The sequence below is a fragment of the Gorilla gorilla genome, chromosome 1 (genome assembly GCF_029281585.2).
Source record: "Gorilla gorilla gorilla isolate KB3781 chromosome 1, NHGRI_mGorGor1-v2.1_pri, whole genome shotgun sequence".
Classification (NCBI taxonomy): Eukaryota; Metazoa; Chordata; class Mammalia; order Primates; family Hominidae; genus Gorilla; species Gorilla gorilla.
In genome coordinates this window covers 210,943,716-210,968,289 of record NC_073224.2, presented here as the reverse complement: position 1 = coordinate 210,968,289, position 24,574 = coordinate 210,943,716, and the positions used below count along the sequence as shown (strand labels likewise).

Genomic DNA, 24,574 nt, shown 5'->3' with positions numbered 1-24,574 from the left:
GTTGAAAACAAGATTTACTATGTTCTGTAATAGTTAAGATGCAAGCTATAGAATCTGACTAGAGGGTTCAAATCGAAGAAAAGTGACACTTTTCACTTTATCAGTTTCCTCCTCTGTACAATGGGGATAATAATATCCACCTCATTTGGGATTGAAAGGATTAAAAGAGTGAAACGGGTAAAAGCCCTTAAAACATTGCCTGGCATTTAATAAATACTCAATGAATGTTAGCTAGTAAATAAACACAAACAGTAAAGGCAAAGAAACCATTCATATCTTAATACCATTTTATTTTAGGAATACCAAAAGAATTAAATTACATTATCAGCCGGGCGCAGTGGCTCACACCTGTAATCCTAGCACTCTAGAAGGCTGAGGCAGGCGAATCACAAGGTCAGGAGTTTGAGACCAGCCTGGCCAACATGGTGAAACCCTGTCTCTACAAAAAATACAAAAAATTAGCTGGGCATGGTGGCGGCCGCCTGTAGTCCCAGCTACTCGGAAGGCGAGGCAGGAAAATTTGCTGAGAGCCGAGATCGCGCCACTGCACTCCAGCCTGGGTGACAGTGCGAGATTCCATCTCAAAAAAAAAAAAAAAAAAAATTACATTGTCTTTCAGGAAGCCTGGTACTTTCAAGAGTTTTTCAAATTTCCTTCCTTCCTTCCTTCCTTCCTTCCTTCCTTCCTTCCTTCCTTCCTTCCTTCCCTCCTTCCCTCCCTCCCTCCCTTCCTCTCTTCCTCTGCCTCCCTCCTTTCCCCTCCCTCCCTCCTTCCCCCTCTTTATTTATTTTCTTTTTTTCTTTCTTTCTTGACAGGGTCTCTCTCTGTCACCCAGACTAGAATACAGTGGTGTGATCATGGCTCACTACAGCCTCAACCTCCCGGGCTCAAGCTATCCTCCCATCTCAGCCTCCTGAGTAGTTGGGACTACAGGTGCATGCCACATGCCCAGCTAATTTTTAAATTTTTTGGTAGAGACGCTCTTGCTTTGTTGCCTGGGCTGGTCTTGAACTCCTGAACTCGAGCAATCCTTCTGCCTCGGCCTTCCAAAGTGCTGGGATTACAGGCATGACCACTGTGCCTGGCCTCAAGGGGTTTTTAACTGCTTTTTTCTCCTTCAGCTTTATATAGGGGAAAATCCATATCTTGTTTTAGTTAACATTTGAATTAGAACTTGTCTGCATTGTCTAAAGGTCATAGATTTGTTCTCAAGTTGACACAGATGATGGACAGTTAATTTTAGATTTAACTAAAATCTCATTCATTAAGATTTAATTCAGAATTGAAATAAATTGTCTGTAGGTTATTTGTCTTCATGTGGAGAAAAAGAAACGATATTGTTAGTAAAATTTCAAGGAGATATTATTTAAAAGAACAAACTATTTTAGGCCTTTTGGAAACTAATATTTATAGTCAAAACCTTGTGGATCAGAGTCGTCTGGATAAAGGTTTATTTGCCTAACCATGTTTCTGTATATGTAATAGGATTTTATTTAAATGGTCCTTTTTTATCCAGAATTTTTTAAAAAGCGTGTTTGCTTTATATTATAAATATATAAATATATATTTATATTACATTTAAGTATGTAATATATATAAATATAGGATTGTACCAGTCTTCATCCAGAGTAGCTTGGATTTTTTGGAAGCCTATGTAAATTTTTAATGTTTGTTTATTCATTCAACAAATATTTATTGAAAACCTACCATGTGTGCCAGGCCCTAGGCTGGATATACCTTGGTAAATAAAAACTGCAATATGGTGAAGAGGTTTAAAATCATGGATTTTGGGGCTGAGTGTGGTGGCTCATGCCTGTAAATCCAGCACTCTGGGAGACTGAGGCAGGAGGAACACTAGAGCCCCGGAGTTCAAGACCAACTTGGGCAACATGGAGAAACACCATCTCTACAAAAAAGTAAAAAACTAGCTAGGCATGGTGGCTCTCCTGTAGTCCCAGCTACTTGGGATGTTGAGGTGGGAGGATCACTTGAGTCTGAGAGGTCGAGGCTGCATTGAGCCATGATTATGTCACTGCACTCCAGCCTGGGTGATAGAGTGAGACTCTGTCTCAAAAAAAAAAAAAAAAGCAAAAAAAACAAATCGTGGGTTCTGAAGCCAGACTGGTATGTGACTTATTAATTGTATGATCCTAGGCAAGTTACTTAATTTCTCTGGCCTGTTTTACAATCCTTCAGGCCAGGTACTATTATCCTCCCTCTATCAAGTGGGGATATAATAATACTACGTGCCTCGCAGGGTAGTTATGAGGATTGAGTTAGTTCACATAAGTAATTTTCTTAGAATAGTGACTGGCCCATTGTAATTGTTGTATAAATGTTTGGTATTATTATTATTATAAAACAGACATGATTTCTACCCTTCTGGACTTTAATAGAGAAGACAAAAAAGTAGCAAATAAAAATAATTATTTATTGTAATAAGTTATAAAGCCACCAGAGTACTGATATGAAAGACAGTAGAGCGGGCATAGATAGATAGGATAGCCAGTGAAGAGACTTCCTGAGGTTGCAGTGAGAGGGTCATGAAAGATCGGAAGGAGTCTTTTAGATTACTTCCAGTATTTAATGCAGGAGTCAAATAATTAATTCCTTTTTCCTAATTGTCAACCATGCATTCTTTTTTTCTTTTAATTGTTTTCCAGCTGTTACACAAGGAAGTAACATTCTTTTAAAAGAAAATAATTAGTCGGGTTTAGATAAAAATATGTCAGTAGTTTTGTTGTGTTGAAAGTAAAAGTAAAAATGTATGCCGGCCAGGCACAGTTGCTCACGCCTGTAATCCCAACACTTTGGGAGGCCGAGGCGGGCAGATCATGAGGTCAGGAGATCGAAACCATCCTGGCTAACATGGTGAAACCCCGTCCCTCTACTAAAAGTACAAAAAAATTAGCTGGGCGTGGTGGCGGGCGCCTGTAGTCCCAGCTACTCAGGAGGCCCAGGCAGGAGAATCGCTTGAACCCTGGAGGCGGAGCTTGGAGTAAGCCGAGATCGCGCCACTGCACTCCAGCCTGGGCTACAGGGCGAGACTCCGTCTCAAAAAAAAATGTATACCAAAAATGTTATCCTACTTATCGGTATTATTTGGGGATAATTTAAGATTGCACCAGGAAACTCTTCCTTCGTTGAATCTTCTTTGCATTTAACATGATTAATATTGGGTAGAAAGGTGTTAACTGGTAGTTAAAATTTTTAGCCTACTACATGTTTGCTTAATGATATGAAATTGGTCCCAAGCATTTCTCTTAGAATTAAAATTAATTTAAAATTTAGAATATGTAACAAGTCACATCTTATTTTGCAGTTTGTAAGGCTACGTTGCTAAAATTGAGGAGCATGGGCAGAGATAATAACGTTTTTGTTAAACTTTAATAATACCGTGTAATGGCTTGGTCAGGAAGAATATATAATGCTGAGAGCAATGGATTGGTATCCTCCGGTTTACCTGAGACCTTCATTTATTGATTTGATGGGATTCTACCTGAGAAGTTTTAATAATAGCAAAGTCTTTAGGGCATTTGGGGGATCATATTATTTTTTATAGAAAAATATTTAATATTAATGTCAGCTATATTTGTTTTAGTTCGTGCTTTTATTGGTAAGATTATTATAGGTAAAAGCATATACAGCATGTTTTGTGAAATGTGTTTATTACTGACTTGGCGATGTCATGGATATGTAGCCTGCTCAGGAAGAACTCAGAGAAGATCCAGATTTTGAAATTAAGGAAGGAGAAGGACTTGAAGAGTGCTCCAAAATAGAAGTAAAAGAAGAAAGCCCTGAATCAAAAGCAGAAAGAGAATTAAAAGCTTCCCAAAAACCAATCAGAAAACACAGGAACATGCACTGCAAGGTTTCTTTGTTGGATGACACAGTTTATGAATGTGTTGTGGAGGTGAGTATGTTTTCATTTCCAACAATCAGAACTCTTACAGGTGGTTTCATCTAGAGTTGCGTAAGTGGTGATTTTGCCCATGATAAGACTCACTCTAGTGATTATTTCTTTTTTCTTTTTTTTGAGACAGAGTTTTGCCCTGTCACCCAGGCTGGAGTGCAGTGGCACGATCTTGGCTCGTTGTAGCCCCCAGCTCCCATGTTCAAGTGGTTCTCCTGTCTCAGCCTCCCGAGTAGCTGGGATTACAGCCATGTGCCACCACGCCGGGCTAATTCTTTGTATTTTTAGTGGAGACAGATTTCACCATATTGGCCAGGCTGGTTTTGAAGTCCTGGCCTCAAGTGATCTGCCCACCTCGGCCTCCCAAATTGCTGGGATTACAGGCATGAGCCACTGCACCCGGCCTCTAATGATTATTTCTCTGGGTGGAAGTATTAATGGTGATTTTCTGGAGGTGGGATTATGGGAAGATGATGGGTAAGTCTTTAAGTCCAGTAAATGCCATTTCTTAAAATTTTCTGTTTTCTGAAAGAATAAGTGATTGAATCAGGATTGAAGAAAAATATCAGAGTTATTCAGTTACTCTTTTTGCTCCTTCAGGACAAGTTGACAATTTTTTTTTTTTTTTTTTTTTGAGACAGAGTCTCTCTCTGTCGTCCAGGCTGGAGTGCAGTGGTACAATCTCAGCTCACTGCAAGCTCCGCCTCCTGGGTTCACGCCATTCTCCTGCCTCAGCCTCCCAAGTAGCTGGGACTACAGGCGCCCGCCACCACGCCTGGCTAGTTTTTTGTGTTTTAAGTAGAGATGGGGTTTCACCGTGTTAGCCAGGCTGGTCTTGATCTCCTGACCTCGTGATCTGCCCGCCTCGGCCTCCCAAAGTGCTGGGTTTACAGGCTTGAGCCACCGCGCCCGGCCAGAGCAAGTTGAAATTTAAAAAAATCTACTAACTATATATTTTTCAAACTAGAACAGTAGTTGTTTATTATGATATGCTTGATATATAAGCAATTGCAATTGTTACTAGTAACAGCTTTTATTGACAAAGTGTGTAATTCACATATATGTGGAACAAACTATTTTATTTATTTATTTATTTATTTATTTATTTATTTATTTATTTATTTATTTGAGACAGGTTCTTGCTCTGTTGCCCAGGTTGAAGTGCAGTGGCACAGTGACAGCTCACTGCAGCCTCAACCTCCTGGGCTCAGGTGATCCTCCCACCTCAGCCTCCTAAGTAGCTGGGACTACAGGCACATACCATCACACCTGGCTAATTTTTTATATTTTTTGTAGAGACAGGTTCTCACCATGTTGCCCAGGTTGCTCTTGAGCTCCCGGGCTCAAGCGATCTGCCTGCCTCAGCCTCCCAAAGTACTAAGATTATAGGCATGAGTCACCGCACCCAGCCTTATTTCTTAATCACATTATTTATGTGCAAATGTAAATATGTTCAATCACAAATCATCTAAAGTATTATGCTATATTTACTAATAGGTATTCCTAAGTTTAAAAAGGAAATCAAGAAAGATGTAATTGTACTTTGAAACAGGTACTATACACCTAACTAGAGCCTTAGGGTCTGCTTTTTCTGCTTCTTGCACTAACTAATTTAGAGATGGGGAAAGCTATTTTACACCTATTCTTCCCATTCAGACCAAGATCCAGGTATGGATCTCTTACATATGAAGCCCTTGGGGACAGATGTGTTATAGAATTCAGAATATTTTGAGGCCAGGCACGGTGGCTCACGCCTGTAATCTCAGCACTTTGGGAGGCCGAGGCAGGCGGATCACGAGGTCAAGAAATCGAGACTATACTGACCAACATGGTGAAACCCCGTCTCTACTAAAAATACAAAAATTAGCTGGGTGTGGTGGCACGCACCTGTAGTCCCAGCTGCTTGGGAGGCTGAGGCAGGAGAATCGCTTGAACCCAGGAGGTAGAGGTTGCAGTGAGCCGAGATCGCACCACTGCACTCCAGCCTGGCGACAGAGCGAGACTCCGTCTCAAAACAAAACAAAATAAAAACTAGAATTCAGAATATTTTGGAGTTTAGCAAGGGAATAAGTACATATTCTGCATATTTTATAATAAACCCAGCAGTGTCTGTAGCAGCACCCACATGATCAAACATAGTATTTCTATGGTAAAAGATATGAAGATTCATTCTGAGGTGGATAAATTAAGATTATAAATAGTCTCTTTACAGTTCAAGTCAAAATTTGCCATTTGGATTTTAGAATTATGAATAAGGGATTAGGGAAAATACATGAAGCATTTTCAAATCATCTTCTGTCATTTAGAATGAAAACATGGGAGAAAAAAATTATTTGATATGGATGAGTTAAGACTGACAATGAATGAACATTTATGTGAATTATTAATGGTCATTAAAAATAACTCATCTCATTGAGAGGAGGACATGTCATATATGTTTGCTCAAAAAATGATTCTAATTTTTTGAAGTATTTTCATATATATTTCTCAGAAGACATTCACATATTTGATTATTGTTAAAACAATTCCAGTAAAGAGGTAGGATGAGTGTAAATATTCTTATCATTTCACAGCTGAGCAAACTAATGTTCAGAAAAGTTAATTGAATCTACTCAGCTTGTTTAGCTAGTAAATGGAGGAGCCAGGACTTTCTGACTAAATCTCAGTCTTTAAGTTAGGGTATTTTCTTCCTATAAATAGGAGTAAAAGAACCCAAATTTGGGAATGGTTTGACTTTCTAGGTTAAGAAACATTAAGAAAATGATTCCTAGCACCACTGAAGGAGCCACTTCAACAGGTAGTGTCTGTTGGCTATCTAGAATTTTACTTTATTCATTTTTCTGAAAGAGATTGTAGGGAGTTGAGGCATACCTCATTTTCTTTGGGACATTTGGTCTGAAAATGATAGAGTCTAATGATTTCCACAGCCACAATTAAATGTCACTCTGGACAGTTGATTCAGTAATTTAAGTAGTCACGGTAACTGACAGTTGCTCATAGCATGCTACAGGATATATTGCACCAAAAATGAAGAATGTGATGTGTAGGATGGAGATGGGGAATATGAGATGGAAGGAAGGTAGAATTTTGCTTTGAATTGTAACACAATTTCCAAACTAGTATATGTGTATTACATATGTAAACTGACAAATTGAAGAACAGGAATTTTATAAATCATATTTTCTGCTTAAACTATGTAGCCACCTGAAAGTTTGTTGATAACCAAAGATGAAAGAAGAAATCGGAAAGTGACATTTTATTTTATTTCATGATGGGTGTAGAAATAAGAAGAAACCTCAGGCCAGGTGCAGTGGCTCATACCTGTAATCCCAGCATGTTGGAAGGCTGAGGCGGGGGAATCACTTGAGGCGGGGGGAATCACTTGAGCCCGGGAGTTCAAAACCAGCCCGGGCAACATAATGAGACTCTCTCTACAAAAAATTTTAAAAATTAGTCAGGCATGGTGGTGCACATCTGTAGTCCTAGCTACTCCGGAGGCTGAGGTGGGAAGATCACTTGAGCCCAGGAGGTTGAGGCTGCAGTGAGCTATGATCAGGCCACTGTACTCCAGCCTGGGCAACAGAGTGAATCCCCATCTCTTTTGGGAAAAAAATAAAAGAAGAAGAAACCTCAACTCAACTAAGTCACGTATATCTTTGCAGAAACATGCTAAGGGACAAGATTTGCTTAAACGAGTATGTGAGCATCTCAATCTTTTGGAAGAAGACTATTTTGGTCTAGCCATTTGGGATAACGCAACCTCTAAGGTGAGGAGACTGCTTGCAATTTAAGAAGCTGACAAAAAATTTGTTTTAATTCTTTTGTTGTTAAGAATGTATCTATACCTGCTTCTCTAAGCCAGTGTTCTTAGAGTTATTCCTGTCTACTTTTATTTCTTAGATTTTCCTGCTATTTTTCTTCTAGAATTAACATTTTAAAAGAAAGACCATTGCTGGTGTATTCTTTCATCATTGAAATAAAGTATATATTGTATGTTTTTACAAGGCAAGGAAAATAAAGAGGTATGATGCACTGATTAGCAAGTACTGTAGATGTCAATAACTTAATATATTATGCAATTGGTATTGTATCTAATGCATAGGTTTATAACAAATACTTGTTGAATGGATCTGTTATTAATATTATAATGACATATAATTAAATATAATTATGATATATAATTATAATTTGAAAGCAACATTATGAAACAGAATAAAATCCCAATATTATTGAAACAGTCATAATGATGAATCTGACATTTCCTCCAACCTAAAAGGAAACCGTTGTTAACTTTTGAAGGAGGTAAAAGAATGGACTTGGAGGAGGGAAGAAAGGTTAAAAGTCAGGTATTTACCTCAGAACACTTTAATTATTTCCTGGGCCAATTAATTGAAAATTGCAAATATTTAACATAAATCTAATGATGAAAGCTTTAGTCCAGTTTAACAAGTATTTGCAGGTGCTGTACTAGATGATATGGATGCAGCTGTGAATAAGGTAGACGTGGTCCCTGCCCTCTGAAACTTCCAGTTTATTATGAAGATAACATTAATTACTGGTTTGATGAGCGCTATACAAAAGGAAATACAGGTTGTCAGGGAAGAGTATGGCCCGGGAAGTCTCCTCTGGGGAGGTGATGCCTTAGCTGAGAGAGACCTGAAGGATAAAATGAGCAAGTGAGGTGGAGAGAGAATGGCTTGTGTAAGACCTGGAGTTGAGAGACTGACAGTTCAGGAACTGAAAGCCATCTAGCCTGGCTGAACATAGGATATGAGGAATAGAGTAACAGATGAATCTGGACAGGTATACGTCCAGGTTGCGGGGTGGGTGTAAAGTGGGGAATCGTGGAGAGAGTCTTGTAGACACTGAATTTAAGCCATTTAAGTTCATCCTTTCTCCAAGATGATTTCAGTTTATTAAGAAAAGATGAAGGGCAGCAGCCTTTAACATCTGCAAATTGTAGATTAGGTTGTGTGAGTTAGATAATGCAAACTAGAAGACATGGAATTATCCTTTTCCTAAACAAAATCTATTTGTAGAATATACCTAGTAGTTTACAAAAATTTGTTCCTTCTATGAATGACTACTAACTCAAACAGAACTATGTTTGAGCACTAGGTTAATATTATTCTTTAAAGACTTAACCTTTACTTTGTCTCCCTTAGGGCTCAAACTAGCTTGTACTGGTAAATATAGCTAATATTTGAGTACTGTACATTTCAATATCACGAAGAGAGTAAATCTCAAATGTTCTCATCACAAGGTCAAATATTTGAGGTGATGGATAGTTTGATTCATTTGATTTGATCATTTCACATTGTATTAAAAAATCATAACATCACTTTCTGCCCCATAAATATATACAACTATAATTTTTCAATGAATAATTTGAAAAAGTCTAGCCTTAATTGAAACTACTATTTCCCATTAGTAAGGGAACGTTGAAGTTAATTTAAAAACAAAACAATGCCCTCAAAACTACAGTGAAAAACTTTCTACAACTGTGAGCTAGAAAATTCTCCCATGAATTGGTGAGGCGCGGTGGCTCACGCCTGTAATCCCAGCACTTTGGGAGGCTGAGGCGGGCGGATCACGAGGTCAGGAGATCAAGACCATCCTGGCTAACACGGTGAAACCCTGTCTCTACTAAAAATAAAAAAAATTAGCCAGGCATGGTGGCGGTCGCCTGTAGTACCAGCTACTCGGGAGGCTGAGGCAGGAGAATGGCGTGAGCCCAGGAGGCAGAGCTTGCAGTGAGCCGAGATTGTGCTACTGCGCTCCAGCCTGGGCAACAGAGTGAGACTCCATCTCAAAAAAAAGAAAAAAGAAAATTCTCCCATGAATCAAGGGAAATACTCTGAAAAGTGTTTTATGTAAGCTCAGTGAGATAATTTTGATTCCCAGAAATTGAATAGTTACATTGTGGGGAAAAAAAAACCCAGATTGATTTGAGAATAATTAAGAATCCTTTAATTTGGCATGTAAAGTCACCAAGTACCTACGTGTTTAATATGGCTGGAAATATTTTTTTCTGTGATCTAAGCATACTTATACATTTCTAGAAGCTGGCTCATCTAAAGCCATTCAGCAGAAGAAATAATTTCTGCTTACAGTTGAGCTTCTAGGGCCCACGTTGGGACAAAAATTTTCAGTTACACTGAAAACTTTTCACCATTGTTGGGATTTATATTCTGTCGTCACCAAGTTTATTTTCTTTATAGTGGTTTTCACTTTTTTTTTTTGAGACAGAGTCTCACTCTGTTGCCTGTGCTAGAGTGCAGTGGTGCGATCTTGGCTCACTGCAGTCTCTGCTTTCCAGGCTCAATCGATCCTCCCACCTCAGTCTTCCAAGTAGCTGGGACCACAGGCACGCATCACCATGCTGGGCCAATTTTTAAATTTTTATATTTTGTAGAGACAGGGCCTCACTATGTTGCTCAGGCTGGTCTTGAACTCCTGGGCTCAAGCAATCCTCCTGCCTCAGCCTCCCAAAGTGCTAAATTACAGGCATGACCCACTATGCCTTGCCACTATTGTAATTAGTTTTTGTTTGTTTGTTTGAGATGGAGCTTCACTCTTGTCACCCAGTATGGAGTGCAATGGTGTGATCTCTGCTCACTGCAATCTCCGCCTCCTGGGCTCAAGCAATTCTCCTGCCTCAGCCTCCCAAGTAGCTGGGATTACAGGCATGCATCACCATGCCTGGCTAATTTTTTGTATTTTTAGTAGAGATGGGGTTTCACCATATTGGCCAGGCTGGTCTCGAACTCCTGACCTCAGGCAATTCACCCGCCTTGGCCTCCCAAAGTGCTGGGATTACAGGCGTGAGTCACTGCACCCAACCGTAATTAGTTTTTAATGAGCAAATGTTAAATTGCTTTATTTATGTTCACCTATATATTTATGTGTAAAGTGTTGTTAAAAGTGCTTAATATAAAAGCTTAATAACAAAGTACAAACCTGGCTGTGTAAGAAAAGGGCATTATTGTCCCTGTATTTTTGGAAAAGAAAAATTGGTACCTCTGAATCATAATCTGGCTTCAACTTCCCTGATAGTTTATAAGAGCCCCTACTGGGGAAGTCAGTGGGCAAGTGAATCCTGGGAAAAATTGGCCTTATCATAGTCAGGGCATCGACAGGTCTGTATGGACCAGGTTCTTATAGGACATCCAGCGGGAACATCGTCAAAGGGAATGGGCTACTGTATATTTTATGCTTCTAAGTTTATCATGGTCAACCTCCAGCTCAGAAGTTAAGTCAAAACAGAGTGTTTTTTTTTTTAATTTTTATTTTTAATTAAAACGAGAGTCCTTAGCTGATCTAAGAAGCAGAGCATGGAAGGGAAAGTAGGAACTTCATTAGCACATGGCCCAGGTAAATCTTGTACAAAAATGACTCTGGGAAAGATTCACCTTAGGACTGTCAAGTTAAAGGGTCAGTACAGTAGCAAAAACACCTTAGTGATGGCAGGCCTTCCTTAATATGCTGTCTCTTGGCTGGGTGTGGTGGCTCATGCCTGTAATCCCAGCACTTTGGGAGGCTGAACTGGGTGGATCACCTGAGTTCGTAACCAGCCTGGCCAACATTGTGAAACCACATCTCTACTGAAAATACAAAAATTAGCCAGGCATGGTGGCACATGCCTGTAATCCTAGCTATGCGGGAGGCTGAGGCATGAGAATCGCTTGAACCCAGGAGGCAGAGGTTGCAGGGAGCCGAGGTCACGCCATTGCACTCCAGCTTGGGAAACAGAGCGAGATCCTGTCTCAAAAAAAAAATCATGCTGTCTCTTAAGTCACAGTTGTCTAGTCTGGATGGGTATCACAGTCTGTTTTATACAGAGCTGTCCTCGGTATCTCCCATCACTATCATCCTGGGGATGTGCTTTGCCTCTTTCCTGTGATGTTTCTCCTGTTTCCTTTTTCCTTGGTTTTCTTTGTGTTTTGATAGAGTGCTACTCCTCAGAAATGGTACATGGGATGTAATCGTTTTTGAGACATTACATGTCTGAAAAGATGGCTTTATTCTGCCTTCTCATTTGATTTTGAATTTTGTTGGGTATAGCATTTTAGGCTTGAAATTATTTGCCTTCAGAATTTTGAAGGCATTGCTTCATTGTCTTCTAGTTTCCAGTGTTGCTCTTGAAAAGGCCAGAGCCATTTTGATTTTTGATCTTTTGTATGACTTTTGTTCCTCTCCCTCCTCCTTTACACAATCAAGCGAGTATGATCTTTTCTTTTTTCTTGTCCTTATGAAGTTGAGAGTTCACAATTATATATCTTGGTGTGGGTTGATTTTCATCTATTGTTCTGGGCCCACGTCTATTTTTTACCAGACTGATTTCCTAAAGAATGTTAATTTAGCATATTGCCTGGGCTGAATGTGGTAGACATTCAACAAATGTTTATTGAAAGAGTGAGACATATTGTTACACTTGAAAGAATAGCTTTGCCACATACTAGTTGCAAGTTAGATAAGTTACTTGTCCTTCTGTTTTCTCGTTGGTAAAATGGGAATGATAATGAGATAATCTATATGAAAGCATGTAGAATCATGCTTGACATGTAGTAAGCATTCAATAAAAATAAGGTGTTATCATTATTATTATGATAGTATTATTGGCTGGGCATGGTAGCTCATACCTGTAATCCCAGCACTTTGGGATGTAGAAGCAGGTGGATCACTTGAGCCCAGGAGTTTGAGACTAGTGAAACCCTGTCTCTACCAAAAATGAAAAAATAGTAACTGAGTGTGGTGGCACATACCTCTAGTCCCAGCTACTCGGTAGGTTGAGGTGGGAGGATAACCTGAGCCTGGGAAAGTGAGGCTGCAGTGAGCCATGAGTACACCACTGCACTTGCCTGGGTGACAGGAATAAGACCCTACCTCAAAAAAAAAAAAAAGATAGTATTATTGTTTTAAAATGAAATTACCAATTAATCAAGGCCTTGGCTTTAAAAGAAAAGATTTGTGTGTCATAATCTAGAGATGCATTCTGGAGCATCCTTCGAGTTGAATATTCTACCTGTTCTTAGGTAGGATGTACAAAAGAACAGTGTATCTTTTACTTAAAATTGATTGTATTTGGCAAGACTATATGGCTTTATTTTAGCTATTGGAAAAAGATAAAATCACAACAAAGTTAGTTAAAGATCTAATTGGCTTTTATTTGTGATTCATGTATTAGGCAGCCTTCATTCTACAAAATAGAATGAGGGTTCCCAATAAGCAATGGCAGAACAGTGGGTTTTGTAAGGTAGGAATAAGGAAACCAAGTAATAGGAAAAAGCTGATTAGTTTACATCAAGTTACTTTTCTTCTAAATGCTAAAGCAGAGAGGACTTTCTTGTTAAACTGACTCAGGTAGACTGGAATCTCCTGTTTTCAGGAAAAACTGGTCTGTTTAGCATCTACCCACTTCCTTTAGGTTTCAGTTTGATTATGTGGTATTTAGTATGAGTGACTCCATTTTGGTTTGGCCTGATCTATTGGAGCCAGTGAAGAAGCTTAGACCAAAACAATGGCCTTCCATAATTTTTGTTTAACACTATCAGTCTATGTATATGTACTGTCAATAAGCCAAATTTCTAGATAAGACCTTCTCTAGAAGTACACAGATATTTGTGAAATGATAGAATCCGTAAAGTTCATAGTAAATCATGGTCATCTAAGTTTTCCGCCATTCTGAAAATACAGAAGGTAATAGAGCTATACAGGCTTTGGGGGCTCATCCCCCCATTTTATAGATGAGGAAACTGAAGCACAGCGTGACAGAGTGAGTAAAGGCAGAGTGACATCCTCTAGTTGCACAGTCAGTTTACTCCTGTAGCTCCTTGCCTGCTGCCCCTTCCTAAGTTATTTTCTTCTTTAGCTTTTTACTCCTTTCCTTGATTTTTACATTTCATCTGTAGTTTTTTTGTTTCCTCTACAGAATTAGTTTATGTTGTAGAAAAAAAATGTGAGCCATAATACCATGAGAGACAACTGTTTTCTCTTCTTTCCATTCTCTGGTGTCTTCTTTTTGTATATGGAAAGATTTGTCCTTTGTATATGTAACTTCTGTCATTAAGAGCTTTTTGCTTTGTTTGTAGACAATTAAGTACATTTAGCAGGGAGGAAAGTTTTCCCTCATATGGAGTGGCTTGCTTGTTCCCTTTTCCTACTGACTGCGTGAGGCCTATTGCTAGGGTCTGGCAAGACAAGTGGAAAAGCGGTAAGAAGCAAACTTCTTTTTCTTTCAGGCTGGAGTGCAGTGGTGCCATCTTAGTTCACTGCAACCTCCACCTCCCAGGTTCCAGTGATTCTCACGCCTCAGCCTCCCAAGTAGCTGGGATTACAGGCGCCCACCACCACAGCCAGCTAATTTTTCTATTTTTAGTATAGACAGAGTTTCACCATGTTGGTCAGGCTGGTCTTGAACTCCTGGCCTCAGGTGATCCAACTGCCTTGCCTCGCAAAGTGCTGGAATTACAGGCATGAGCTACTGCGCCCAGCCCAGAAGCAAACTTCTATAGCTCTGTGAGAGATTTGTTGCCACTATGAATCAAAATTGTCAGTTAAATAGTTGCTTCCTATATTTTATTCCTGCTTATAATTATTTATTAATGGATCAAGGATTTTTTCCTTGGGAGAGAAGTCACTTACATTAATTCCACCTCCCTCCAAATTTCATCTCTAAGCAGAAAACTTGTGCTCTTCTGGTAAATAATGAGAATTTTAAATTAGGACTACATGCAATTCAATGGTATATAGTCATTGTCTTTTTCCATCCATTTTCTGTGTGGATGAATTTTCTTACCTTTAGAGTCAGATAATCAGTCTGAAAAGATCATCAGTCAAACAGAAGTCTTTTGCTCACCTTCACAGGCAAAGAGCAAACACCAATGGAGTGACTATTAAATAAAGAGTATGAGTAATTTAGTTTATAGTCATCTGAAAGGATTGATTCTCATTGATTCATGACTGGCCTTGAAGGCAAGTGGCAGTCATGGTTGTATCTTTATTGTCTGGCAAATTAGAAAGACGAAGGGGAATTTTGTAAATATACTTGCAGAGTAGGGAGGCTGCATTTGTTATCTTGTCTTTTGCTACAGAGATTTGGGTCAACACCTCTAATGAATTTAAATGTGGTTTTTTTGGGTTTTGTTTCTTATTTTTTGTGTTTTAACTTAGTACTTAAAGAATGAGACCTAGAATTACCTGTGCTCTAGAGTTTCTATAACATAACTTGGAGCAGTGATTTGAAGTCAACATCCTAACAGCAGCATAAATAAGGTTATTCCTTGAGTTAAGACAGATAGACTTCTGGAGCTGTACAAAAGTCTTTTACCTCAAAAGACAAGGATTTGTATAAATCTCTTATGTGTATGCGTGGGGGTTTTAGGACCTCCATATAAGGGTAGCTGATGACTAACTCAGGGAATGGAGTTCTTTTTTTAAAAACATTATGACCTAAGGTTGTAAATGCTGCCGAAGATATGAAAGGTGTTAGTCTGTTCTTGCACTGCTATAAAGAAATATCTATAAAGAAAAGAGGTTTAATTGGCTCATGGTTCTGCAGGCTGTATAAGAAGCATGGTGGCATCAGCTTCTGGGGAGGCCTCAGGAAACTTAGAATCATGGCAGAAGACTATGGGGAAGCTGGCACATCTTACATGGCCAGAGCAGGAGGAAGAGGGGGTGGGATGCTACGTACTTTGAAACAACCAGATCTTGTGAGAACTCTTATCATGAGAACAACACCAAAGGGGGAAATCTACCCCCATGATCCAGTCATCTCCCACCAGGCCCCACCTCCAACACTAGGGATTACAATTTGACATGAGATTTGGGTGGGGATACACATCCAAACTATGTCTGCTCCTATTCATTTTACCTCTTTAAATGCCATTTCTGTAGTTGAAACTTTATTAATCTATCCTGGTTTACTTCAGTAGCGTCATTCATCTATTCTTTGTTCATTCATTCATAAACATTTATTATTCAAATAGTATCTGCCTTGTGCTGGGCAGAGCTATAAACGACAGTCTCTTTCCTCATGGAGCTCCCAGACTGACTAGGCAATAGCAGTAAGATGGACACCCACATGGATGGGGAGTCAGAAGGGGTTTTCTGGAGAAGATAATAACAGATATGAATTATAAGAGACAGTCAGGAATCTTCCAGATGAAGAAGGAGGGAGAGAGTATTCCAAGTAGAAGAAACCACTTGTGAGAAGGTGTTTTGAAAGAAGAACCCATAGGAGACGGGTAATACTTTAGCCAAATGAATGAAGATCTATATTAGGATATTGCTGCTCTTCACCTCTATATTATTTGGAAAGTTGTTTTTTAAGCCAGAGAAGGAATATAATTCTTTTTAATGCACAAGCTTAAATTCTGCTTAAAGTGTTAATATATTTAATTCTCAAGATATGATTGATGAAATGGACTCTTCAAAAAGAATCCATACCACTGAAAATATTCAAATAGAACTAGATTATTCAGAATTGCTATTTTAGGGGACATCTGAAGATCCTGCTTTTTTCCTCTAGCTCTAACCCTTTCTTCCATGCTGTAACCATACTCTTTGAGAAATTGGTTTGCATATGTTATTCTCTATTGCCTTACTGCATATTAGCTTAACATAACACAAGAAAGGTGTAAATCGTACATATACATCCCAAAGAATTTTTTTTTTTTTTTTTTGAAACGGAGTCTCGCTCTGTCGCCTAGGCTGGAGTGCAGTGGCTTGATCTTGGCTCACTGCAAGCTCCGCCTCCCGGGTTCACGCCATTCTCCTGCCTCAGCCTCCTGAGTAGCTGGTACTACAGGTGCCCGCCACCCTGCCCGTCTAATTTTTTTGAGTTTTTAGTAGAGACGGGGTTTCACTGTGTTAGCCAGGATGGTCTCGATCTCCTGACCTCATGATCCACCCGCCTGGGCCTCCCAGAGTGCTGGGATTACAGGTGTGAGCCACTGCGCCCGGCCAAAGAATTTTTTAAAAGTGAACACATCTGTATAAACGCCCCCAAGATAAGAAAAATGAACATTATCAGAACTCTAAAATCCCCTATTGTGTCCCTTCCAGTCACTACCTCCAACCCCTTATCAGTTGTTACTCCTCCCCACTCCCCATCAAAAGTAACTTCTTCCTCCAGCCTGGGCGACATAGTGAAACCCTGTCCCTACAAATACAAAAAAATTAGCCAGGTGTGGTGGTGAGCACCTGTAGTCCCAGCTACTCAGGAGTCAGAGGTGGGAGGATTGCTTGAGCCGGAGAGGTGGAGGTTGCAGTCAGCCGAGATTGTGCCACTGCACTCCAGCCTGGGTAACAGAGTGAGACCCTATCCCAAAATTAAAAAAAAAAAAAAAAAGTTACTTCATCCTGATGTCTATCACCATCAATCACTTTAGCCTGTTTTTAAACTTTACATAAATAAAATCATACAGTGTCTTCTCTTAGGTAGGGTTTCTTTGGTTTCATTTATTATGATGTTTTTGAGATTCATTCATGCTGTTTCAAATAGCAATAGTTCATTCTCATTACTGTATAATTTTTTTTTTGAGACAGGGTCTCACTCTGTTGTCCAGGCTGGAGTGCAGTGGTACAATCTTGATTTACTGCATCCTCCACCTCCCTGGCTCAAGCGATCCTCCTGCTTCAGCCTCCCGGCCTCGTTACTGTATAATATAATATTTCATTGCTTGACTACACCACACTTTATGTACTCTACTATTGATAGACATTTGGCTTGTTTACAGTTTGGGGCTTTTACGAATGCTTCTGCTAGGAACATTCTTGTAGGTGCCTTTTGGTATACATCTCACCGTAAACATTTCTGTTGGCCATGTTCCTAGGTGTGAGACTGACGGATTTTAGAGAAGGCGTATGTTCAGCTTTAGTGATACTATCAAACAGTTTTCTGTAGTGGTTTTACCAGTTTACATTCTCACAAGTAATAAGCGAAAGTTTCAGCTGTGCCATGTCCTCATCTGCACTTGATATAACTCATTGCATTTTGATTTCTGCCCTTATTGCTCTGCTGAAACTGTTCTTACCAAGATACATCTGACATGTTTTATCCTCATGTTACTTGTCTGTTTTGCAGTATTGATGATCTTAATTACTCCCTCCTTGAAACTTCCTATTCCTTTACATACTGTGATACCAGCCTTTCCTGTCTTTCTCTCACCACTATAGTCTCTTCTTCTCAATTTACTTCTCAGCTCTTTGTTCTCTCTCCATACCTTAAATGCAAGTGTTCCCCAAGTGTCCCCCTTTATTTTCACTCTAATACATACTCCTTGGGTGATTTTTAAATCTTCTTTAATGGGTTCATCTAGCACCTACATGAGGAAGGTGCCCAAATGTATATCTGGTCCAAATTTCTTTTCTGAGTGCCAGACCTGCTTATACAGCTTTCTATGAAATATTCCACTTGGATTTCCAAAGATACTTTAAACATATACCTATTTAAATATATTACAATTTATTCATTCAATTGTTGATGTACATGTAGGTTGTTTCTTGTTGCTGTTTTTTTCTCCTTTATAACATGTGTTCCTTTTCCTGTATTTCCTGTTTTAGTGAATAGTGCCACATCCACCCAGTTGCCCAAGCCAGCAACTTGAGAATTATTCTTTACCACTATACCTTACCAACCCTCATCATGAGCCCATCCTTCCCCTACATCCCATTTACTTAGTCACAAATCGTAATAGCTTTAACTCTTAATTTTTTTTCCTCTGTCCCATAGACTTTATCCCATCAGACCCTTTTGATCAATATCAGTACCATTTATTGAATACTGGCTGTGAGCTTTTAGTATACATCAAATAATTTAACCCACAATAACTCTGTGAGGATGGTAGTTTTATCCCAATTATACATATGAGAAAATTGAGGCTCAGAAACACTGTCTTATGTAAGGTTACACAGCTGCTAAATGGTAGAGAGGGTGAGGCAGGATTGGAATTCAAGACTGTCTGACTTCAAAGCCTGTACCCTTAACCATTATATTCTGCTGGACCACAGTTATCATTCTCAACAACAGTGTCTTTTCTGGTCCGCCTGGCTACAGTCATGCTTTCTCTAATTGATGTCACTCCTTTATTTTAAATCCTTCAATGGCTCCCACTTGCTAAGAACTTGATAAAGTCTAAGTTCTTAGCATGGAATACTCTCCCTCCATGTCTGGTCCTTACTGTTCTTTTCAGTTTTACATCTCTCCTCTTTGCCTCTGTGCTCCAGCTATGCTGAACCACATGCAGCAACTCAGGTGTATTGCAGTCACTTTTATACTTTTGTGCCTTTCTAATTATTTCGTTTTCTTCTTTGCCTGGCTAACTCATTTGTCCTTCAAGACTCCATTTAGATCCCCCAGACATTCTATTAAGAAACATTTCCTAACTGACTTCTAAACCATTTTGGTGCATGTCCTCTGTGCTCTCAGAATACCCTATGCTCTATCATAGCACTAGCACATATTTTTTATCATTGTAGTTGTCACACCTCCTCGAACAAACTGATTGTTCTCTTTTTGCCTCCTGATTAGAATGACAGCTCCCTAAGGACCAGTGCTAGTTTTTAATCCTTCTTTTTTTTTTTTTTTTTGTAACCACAGTACCTAGCACATGGAAGCATTCCTCAAATATTTGTTGGCTAACTAAAATGCTGGAAATTAAACAATTTAAATTGAGCATAAAAGTACCTGTTCTTGTACACATTGATTTTTATTATCTCCAGAAGATTTTGTTTTTGATTTTGATTTGGAGGTGTAGGTAATTGAAGCAACAACAATTTATTCTACATGGTAGCTTATACCCTGGAGTCTTTACATGATTGACACAAAAGTGGGTTTGCCTTCCCTATGTCAAGTTAGTAGAAATTCTAGCACAGACTCAGAATGGCTCATAGAATCCCTGGAAGGAACTTGGCAGCTTTGGCTTACCTAGGGAGATTCTCTTAAAATAATGGAAAACATGAGTCTTCTATGGTAAGAAATATCTACTCCAAAGTGGTAAAAAGTGGTAGTAGTTCTGGATTGCATGGTATAAACCAAGGTTCTCAGAGGTTTCATGAAACTCAGTTGGTGCTTTTAAAGTCTTGCTTTGCCTTTGAAAATACAGCAACTTTTTAAAAATTTTCTTTAGTCTAAATGAAAGACTAAGGAGAAAACACCCAGGTCACACCTTTCTGACAGGGCTTAAACAAGTATGTGCTTATTTTTATACCTTAGAACAATTTAATAATATGTGGCATTTATTATATATATTAATTTTCTGGTTTAATTGTGGTGGGAGTATAAAAGAAAACTAGTCTCCACTCTTAGGTTTATTGTCTGTTGTAATGATTATATAATAGTCAAAGTAGTATATACTCAATTTTAAAAATGTGGTGTTCAAGCCCATTCCTTCAATAGGGCAAATGGGATAGTCACCATATGCTCTGCCCTTGTTGGTAGAGGGTGAGAAGGGGACACCTTACTCCTTTTTTCTAAATACCACTGTCTCTGGGTACGGTGGCTGACACCTGTAATCTCAGCACTTGGGAGGCCGAGGTGGGCAAATCACTTGAGGCCAGGAGTTCCAGACCAGCCTGGCCAACATGGTGAAACCACATCTCTACTAAAAATACAAAAAAAGTAGCCAGACATGGTGGTGGTTGCCTGTAATCCCAGCTACTCGGGAGGCTGAGGCAGGAGAATTGCTTGAACCCGGGAGGCGGAGCTTGCAGAGAACCAAGATTGCATCACTAAACTCCAGCCTGGGCCACAGAGCGAGACCCTGTCTAAATAAATAAATAAAATGCCACTGAAATTCAATTTTTAATCTTTTGGACAAGGGAAGGGGAGGGATTAGGAAGAGGCAAGAGAGGGGCTCCTGAGGTGCTAGTAATGTTATAATTCTTATATGTTCACTTTGATATTTTATTGATCTTTATACTTACATTTTATGTACTTTTCGACATGTATCTTATATTCCATTAAAATGTTTTAAACAATTCTAGAAATTTAGAAATTTCTGTCTTTAAACATTTCTCAAAGGGACCTATGAAAGATGTTAACGGTGAGGTTCTTTTCCAGTGCCCTTATTTTGCATGGTCTACCATGGGTTGAGGAGCCCTAGCCTAGTGGTGTGCAGATTCTAAGTGGAGTGGGAGAACAGTGAAGGACAAGATTGGCGTGGGCAAGAGTAGTTCGGGAAAACAAAATATTTATTCATTCAGTAAACGTTAACTGGGCACAAGCCATGTACTGAATACTGTGCTGATATAGAAAACTTTGGCCAGGCACAGTGGCTCATGCCTATAATCCCAGCACTTTGGGAGGCCAAGGCGGGCAGATCACCTGAGGTCAGGAGTTGGAGACCAGCCTGACCAACATGGTGAAACCCCATCTCTACTAAAAATACAAAAATTAGCTGGGCATGGTGGCATGCACCTGTAATCCCAGCTACTCAGGAGGCGGAGGCAGGAGAATCACTTGAACCCGGGAGGCGGAGGTTGCAGTGGGCTGACATCGAGATTGCGCCATTGCTCTCCAGCCTGGGCGACAAGAGTGAAACTCTGTCTCAAAAAAAAAAAAAAAAAAAAAAAAAAGAAAAGAGTTTGAGACCAGCCTAGCCAACATGTTTGGCAAAACCCCATCTCTACTAAAAATACAAAAATTAGCCGGGTGTGGTCGTGGGCACCTGTAATCCCAGCTACTTGGGAGGCTGAGTCAGGAGAATTGCTTGAACCCACGAGGCAGAGGTTGCAGTGAGCTGAGATTGTGCCAGTGCACTCTAGCCAGGGCAATAGAGCGAGACTCCTTCTCAAAAAAAAAAAAAAGAAAAGAAAAAAAGAAAAAACTTGAAGGAGACTAAAGGTCAGGGTTGGAGGGGAAAATAAAATGTGGATGCTGTCAATTAATTCTGGTTGTAGCTATCTACTAGTCTTTATAGAATAATATAAATAACCAATGCTTACTTAGCATTTGCTGTTTACTAATATATTTACATGTATTAACTCATTTTATCTTCACAGTAACACTATGAAGTAGGCACTACTACCAATATCTCATTGTATAGATGAGGAAACTGAGGTACAGATTTCCTAAAGTCACTCAGCCAGGAAGTAGTGGAGCTAATATTCAACCCAAATGTCAGGGTCCCTTTTTGTCTGCTCAAAATCACTATGCTTTGTGAAATTAATGCAAAGACTATCAAAGGAAATGCAGGTTGATCTGGAGGCACTATTTGAAGATAGTCAGTGATCTTGCTTCCAGTACTCTGTTGTTTATGTGTTTTGGAGCTCTGTGTGAATGCCTTTTCTCCTTTTTTACAGACGTGGCTGGATTCCGCCAAAGAAATAAAAAAGCAGGTTCGTGGTAAGTGGATATAGCTCTTTTTATAGTTCTTTCTTTCTTTTAGTAGGTCAGAGGATTTCCAACCATTTCTGGCTGTGAGTCAGTCACTTTAGAATCCTGACTACTGCAGATTGCTTTGAAATCGAGATAAAGCCTTCTCCTGGAAGGAGGAGATTCCATAATAGAAAAATATAGCAGAGGTGGATACTATTGAGATGTAGGTCAGATTTTGTTGATTTTTTTTTTTTTTACAACTGGGCAAAGTTGGGGAAGATAGGAAGAGTTGAGAGTAACAGAAGGTGGAAAAGAACAAAGATGAGAAAAGAAAAAGGATATGGGAGTCAGTTCTCAAAATGGTAGTGACTTGAAACCGCAGTTGCCTACTAGGAGTTTGCTGCCGTATCCTATTCCTTTGAAATTGTTCTGAACTATTGCATTATAAATTTTATGTTTTCCTCTTTATGGTTGTTTTCATCCCTTTTAACAGTCCTCTTCCAAACTGCAGTATAAAGGACTGTGGAAGAAAAAAAGAATGGAAGGACAAGAATTGCTTGCCACTGACCCTTCTGACATTGTGGCTTTGCTCCTAGCTCTAACTCTAATGTATAGTCCTGCTTTACACCCTGATCAGACTGGTGTCCTGGGATAAATATTTCTGGGTTGAAAAAAGTACAGATTAGTATTTTGCAGTCCCAGGCCCAATGGCTAATTAAGACTACCTGTCCTTTTAGTTTAGTTTTGAAGAAACTTCCAGGAAATGCAATAGTTGTTATTTATCATGATTAGTAAGTTTTAACACTCACCTGAAAACAAACTTTACTTTTCATTTGTTTCTTAGAAGAAAACACTTTTGTTATGGTGAAATGTTTTTCTTTAGACCCTATTTGTAATTGTTTAGTTTTCTTAACAGAAGAAACAAAATACTCTTTTGGACTGATAACTCTCTGTATTTGCTTTCTACCTATAAAAGCTCGTTTTAAAATGCAAGTCAGAGCAAACAAGTATTCAGAATATTTGAGACACCACAAGAAAAATATAACTCCTTGCTCCTTTCAATGAAAATACTTTTAATATGAAATATTAGGAAGATATGATTATCCAAGAAGATTCTTTAAGAGAAAAAGTTAACAGAGTTTATGATGAGTAAAAAAGAATATCTAGTAGATTATCTTCCTGGGTATTTAAAAAAAAATCTTGCTAAGAAAAGGAACCTTAATATTTTTCAGTTAAAAAAAATTACACCATCCTGGCCAACATGGTGAAACCTGTCTCTACTAAAAATACAAAAATTAGCTGGGTGTGTGGTGGCGCATGCCTGTAATCCCAGCTACGCAGGAGGCCGAGGCAGGAGAATTGCTTGAATCAGGGAGTCGGAGGTTGCAGTGAGCCGAGATCGCGCCACTGCACTCCAGCCTGGCGACAGAGCAAGACTCCATCTCAAAAAAAAAAAAAAAATTACAGAATAATAAAAACACTTTCTTCAACATGGGGGAAAAAAACAAAACAAAACAAGAAAAACACCATGTCCCTTACAAAAACTTTAATAGAGAATCAAACTGTAAACATTTTTTTAAGCCAAGGGGAAGAATGACATTTATTGCAAAGGTGGGGGTTTTTTAAATTTTGTTTTTTGTGTTTTTGTTTGTTTATTTGTTTGTTTTGAGATGGAGTTTCGCTCTTGTTGCCCAGGCTGGAGTACAATGGTGTGATTTCGGCTCACTGCAACCTCCACCTCCCAGGTTCAAATGATTCTTCTGCCTCAGCCTCCCAAGTAGCTGGGATTACAGGCATGTGCCACCATACTTGGCTAATTTTGTATTATTTTTAGTAGAGACAGGGTTTCGCCATGTTGGCCAGGATGGTTTGGAACCCCTGACCTCGGGTGATCCACCCTCCTTGGCCTCCCAAAGTGTTGGGATTACAGGTGTGAGCCACGGCGCCCAGCCCTTAAGTTTTTTTTTTTTTTTTAATCACACAAGTAATATATACCCATTGTAAGAAATTTAAACATTGTAGGAAATTATCATGAAGAATGTAAGAGTCCTCTAAATCCTGTCCTCTGGATATAATCACTGTTAAACTGATATAATCTGCAATATTTTTTTCTAGGCATATATAAATTTTGCATTTTAAAAATACAAGTATATGGCCAGTCGCAGTGGCTCACGCCTGTAATCCCAGCACTTTGGGAGGCCGAGGCAGGTGGATCACCTGAGGTCAGGAGTTCGAGAGCAGCCTGGCCAACATGGTGAAACCCCGTCTGTACTTAAAATACAAAAATTAGCTGGGCATGGTGGCAGGCGCCTGTACCTGTAATCCCAGCTACTGGGGAG

General features: G+C 39.3%; 1 protein-coding gene across 50 annotated transcripts in view; it reads left to right on the top strand.

Annotated features, from left to right (window-relative positions):
- The window catches only part of EPB41 (erythrocyte membrane protein band 4.1), a 233,172-nt gene that overhangs the window by 102,292 nt on the left and 106,306 nt on the right, over positions 1-24,574 (top strand). For all 50 annotated transcript variants that reach the window (XM_055389777.2, XM_063701041.1, XM_055389773.2 and 47 more), the window contains exons 3-5: positions 3,701-3,913; positions 7,576-7,680; positions 22,220-22,262. In XM_055389777.2, the coding sequence (XP_055245752.1) occupies positions 3,860-3,913; positions 7,576-7,680; positions 22,220-22,262 (202 nt within the window). In that variant the 5' untranslated portion in view covers positions 3,701-3,859. The remainder of the gene's footprint in view (positions 1-3,700; positions 3,914-7,575; positions 7,681-22,219; positions 22,263-24,574) is intronic.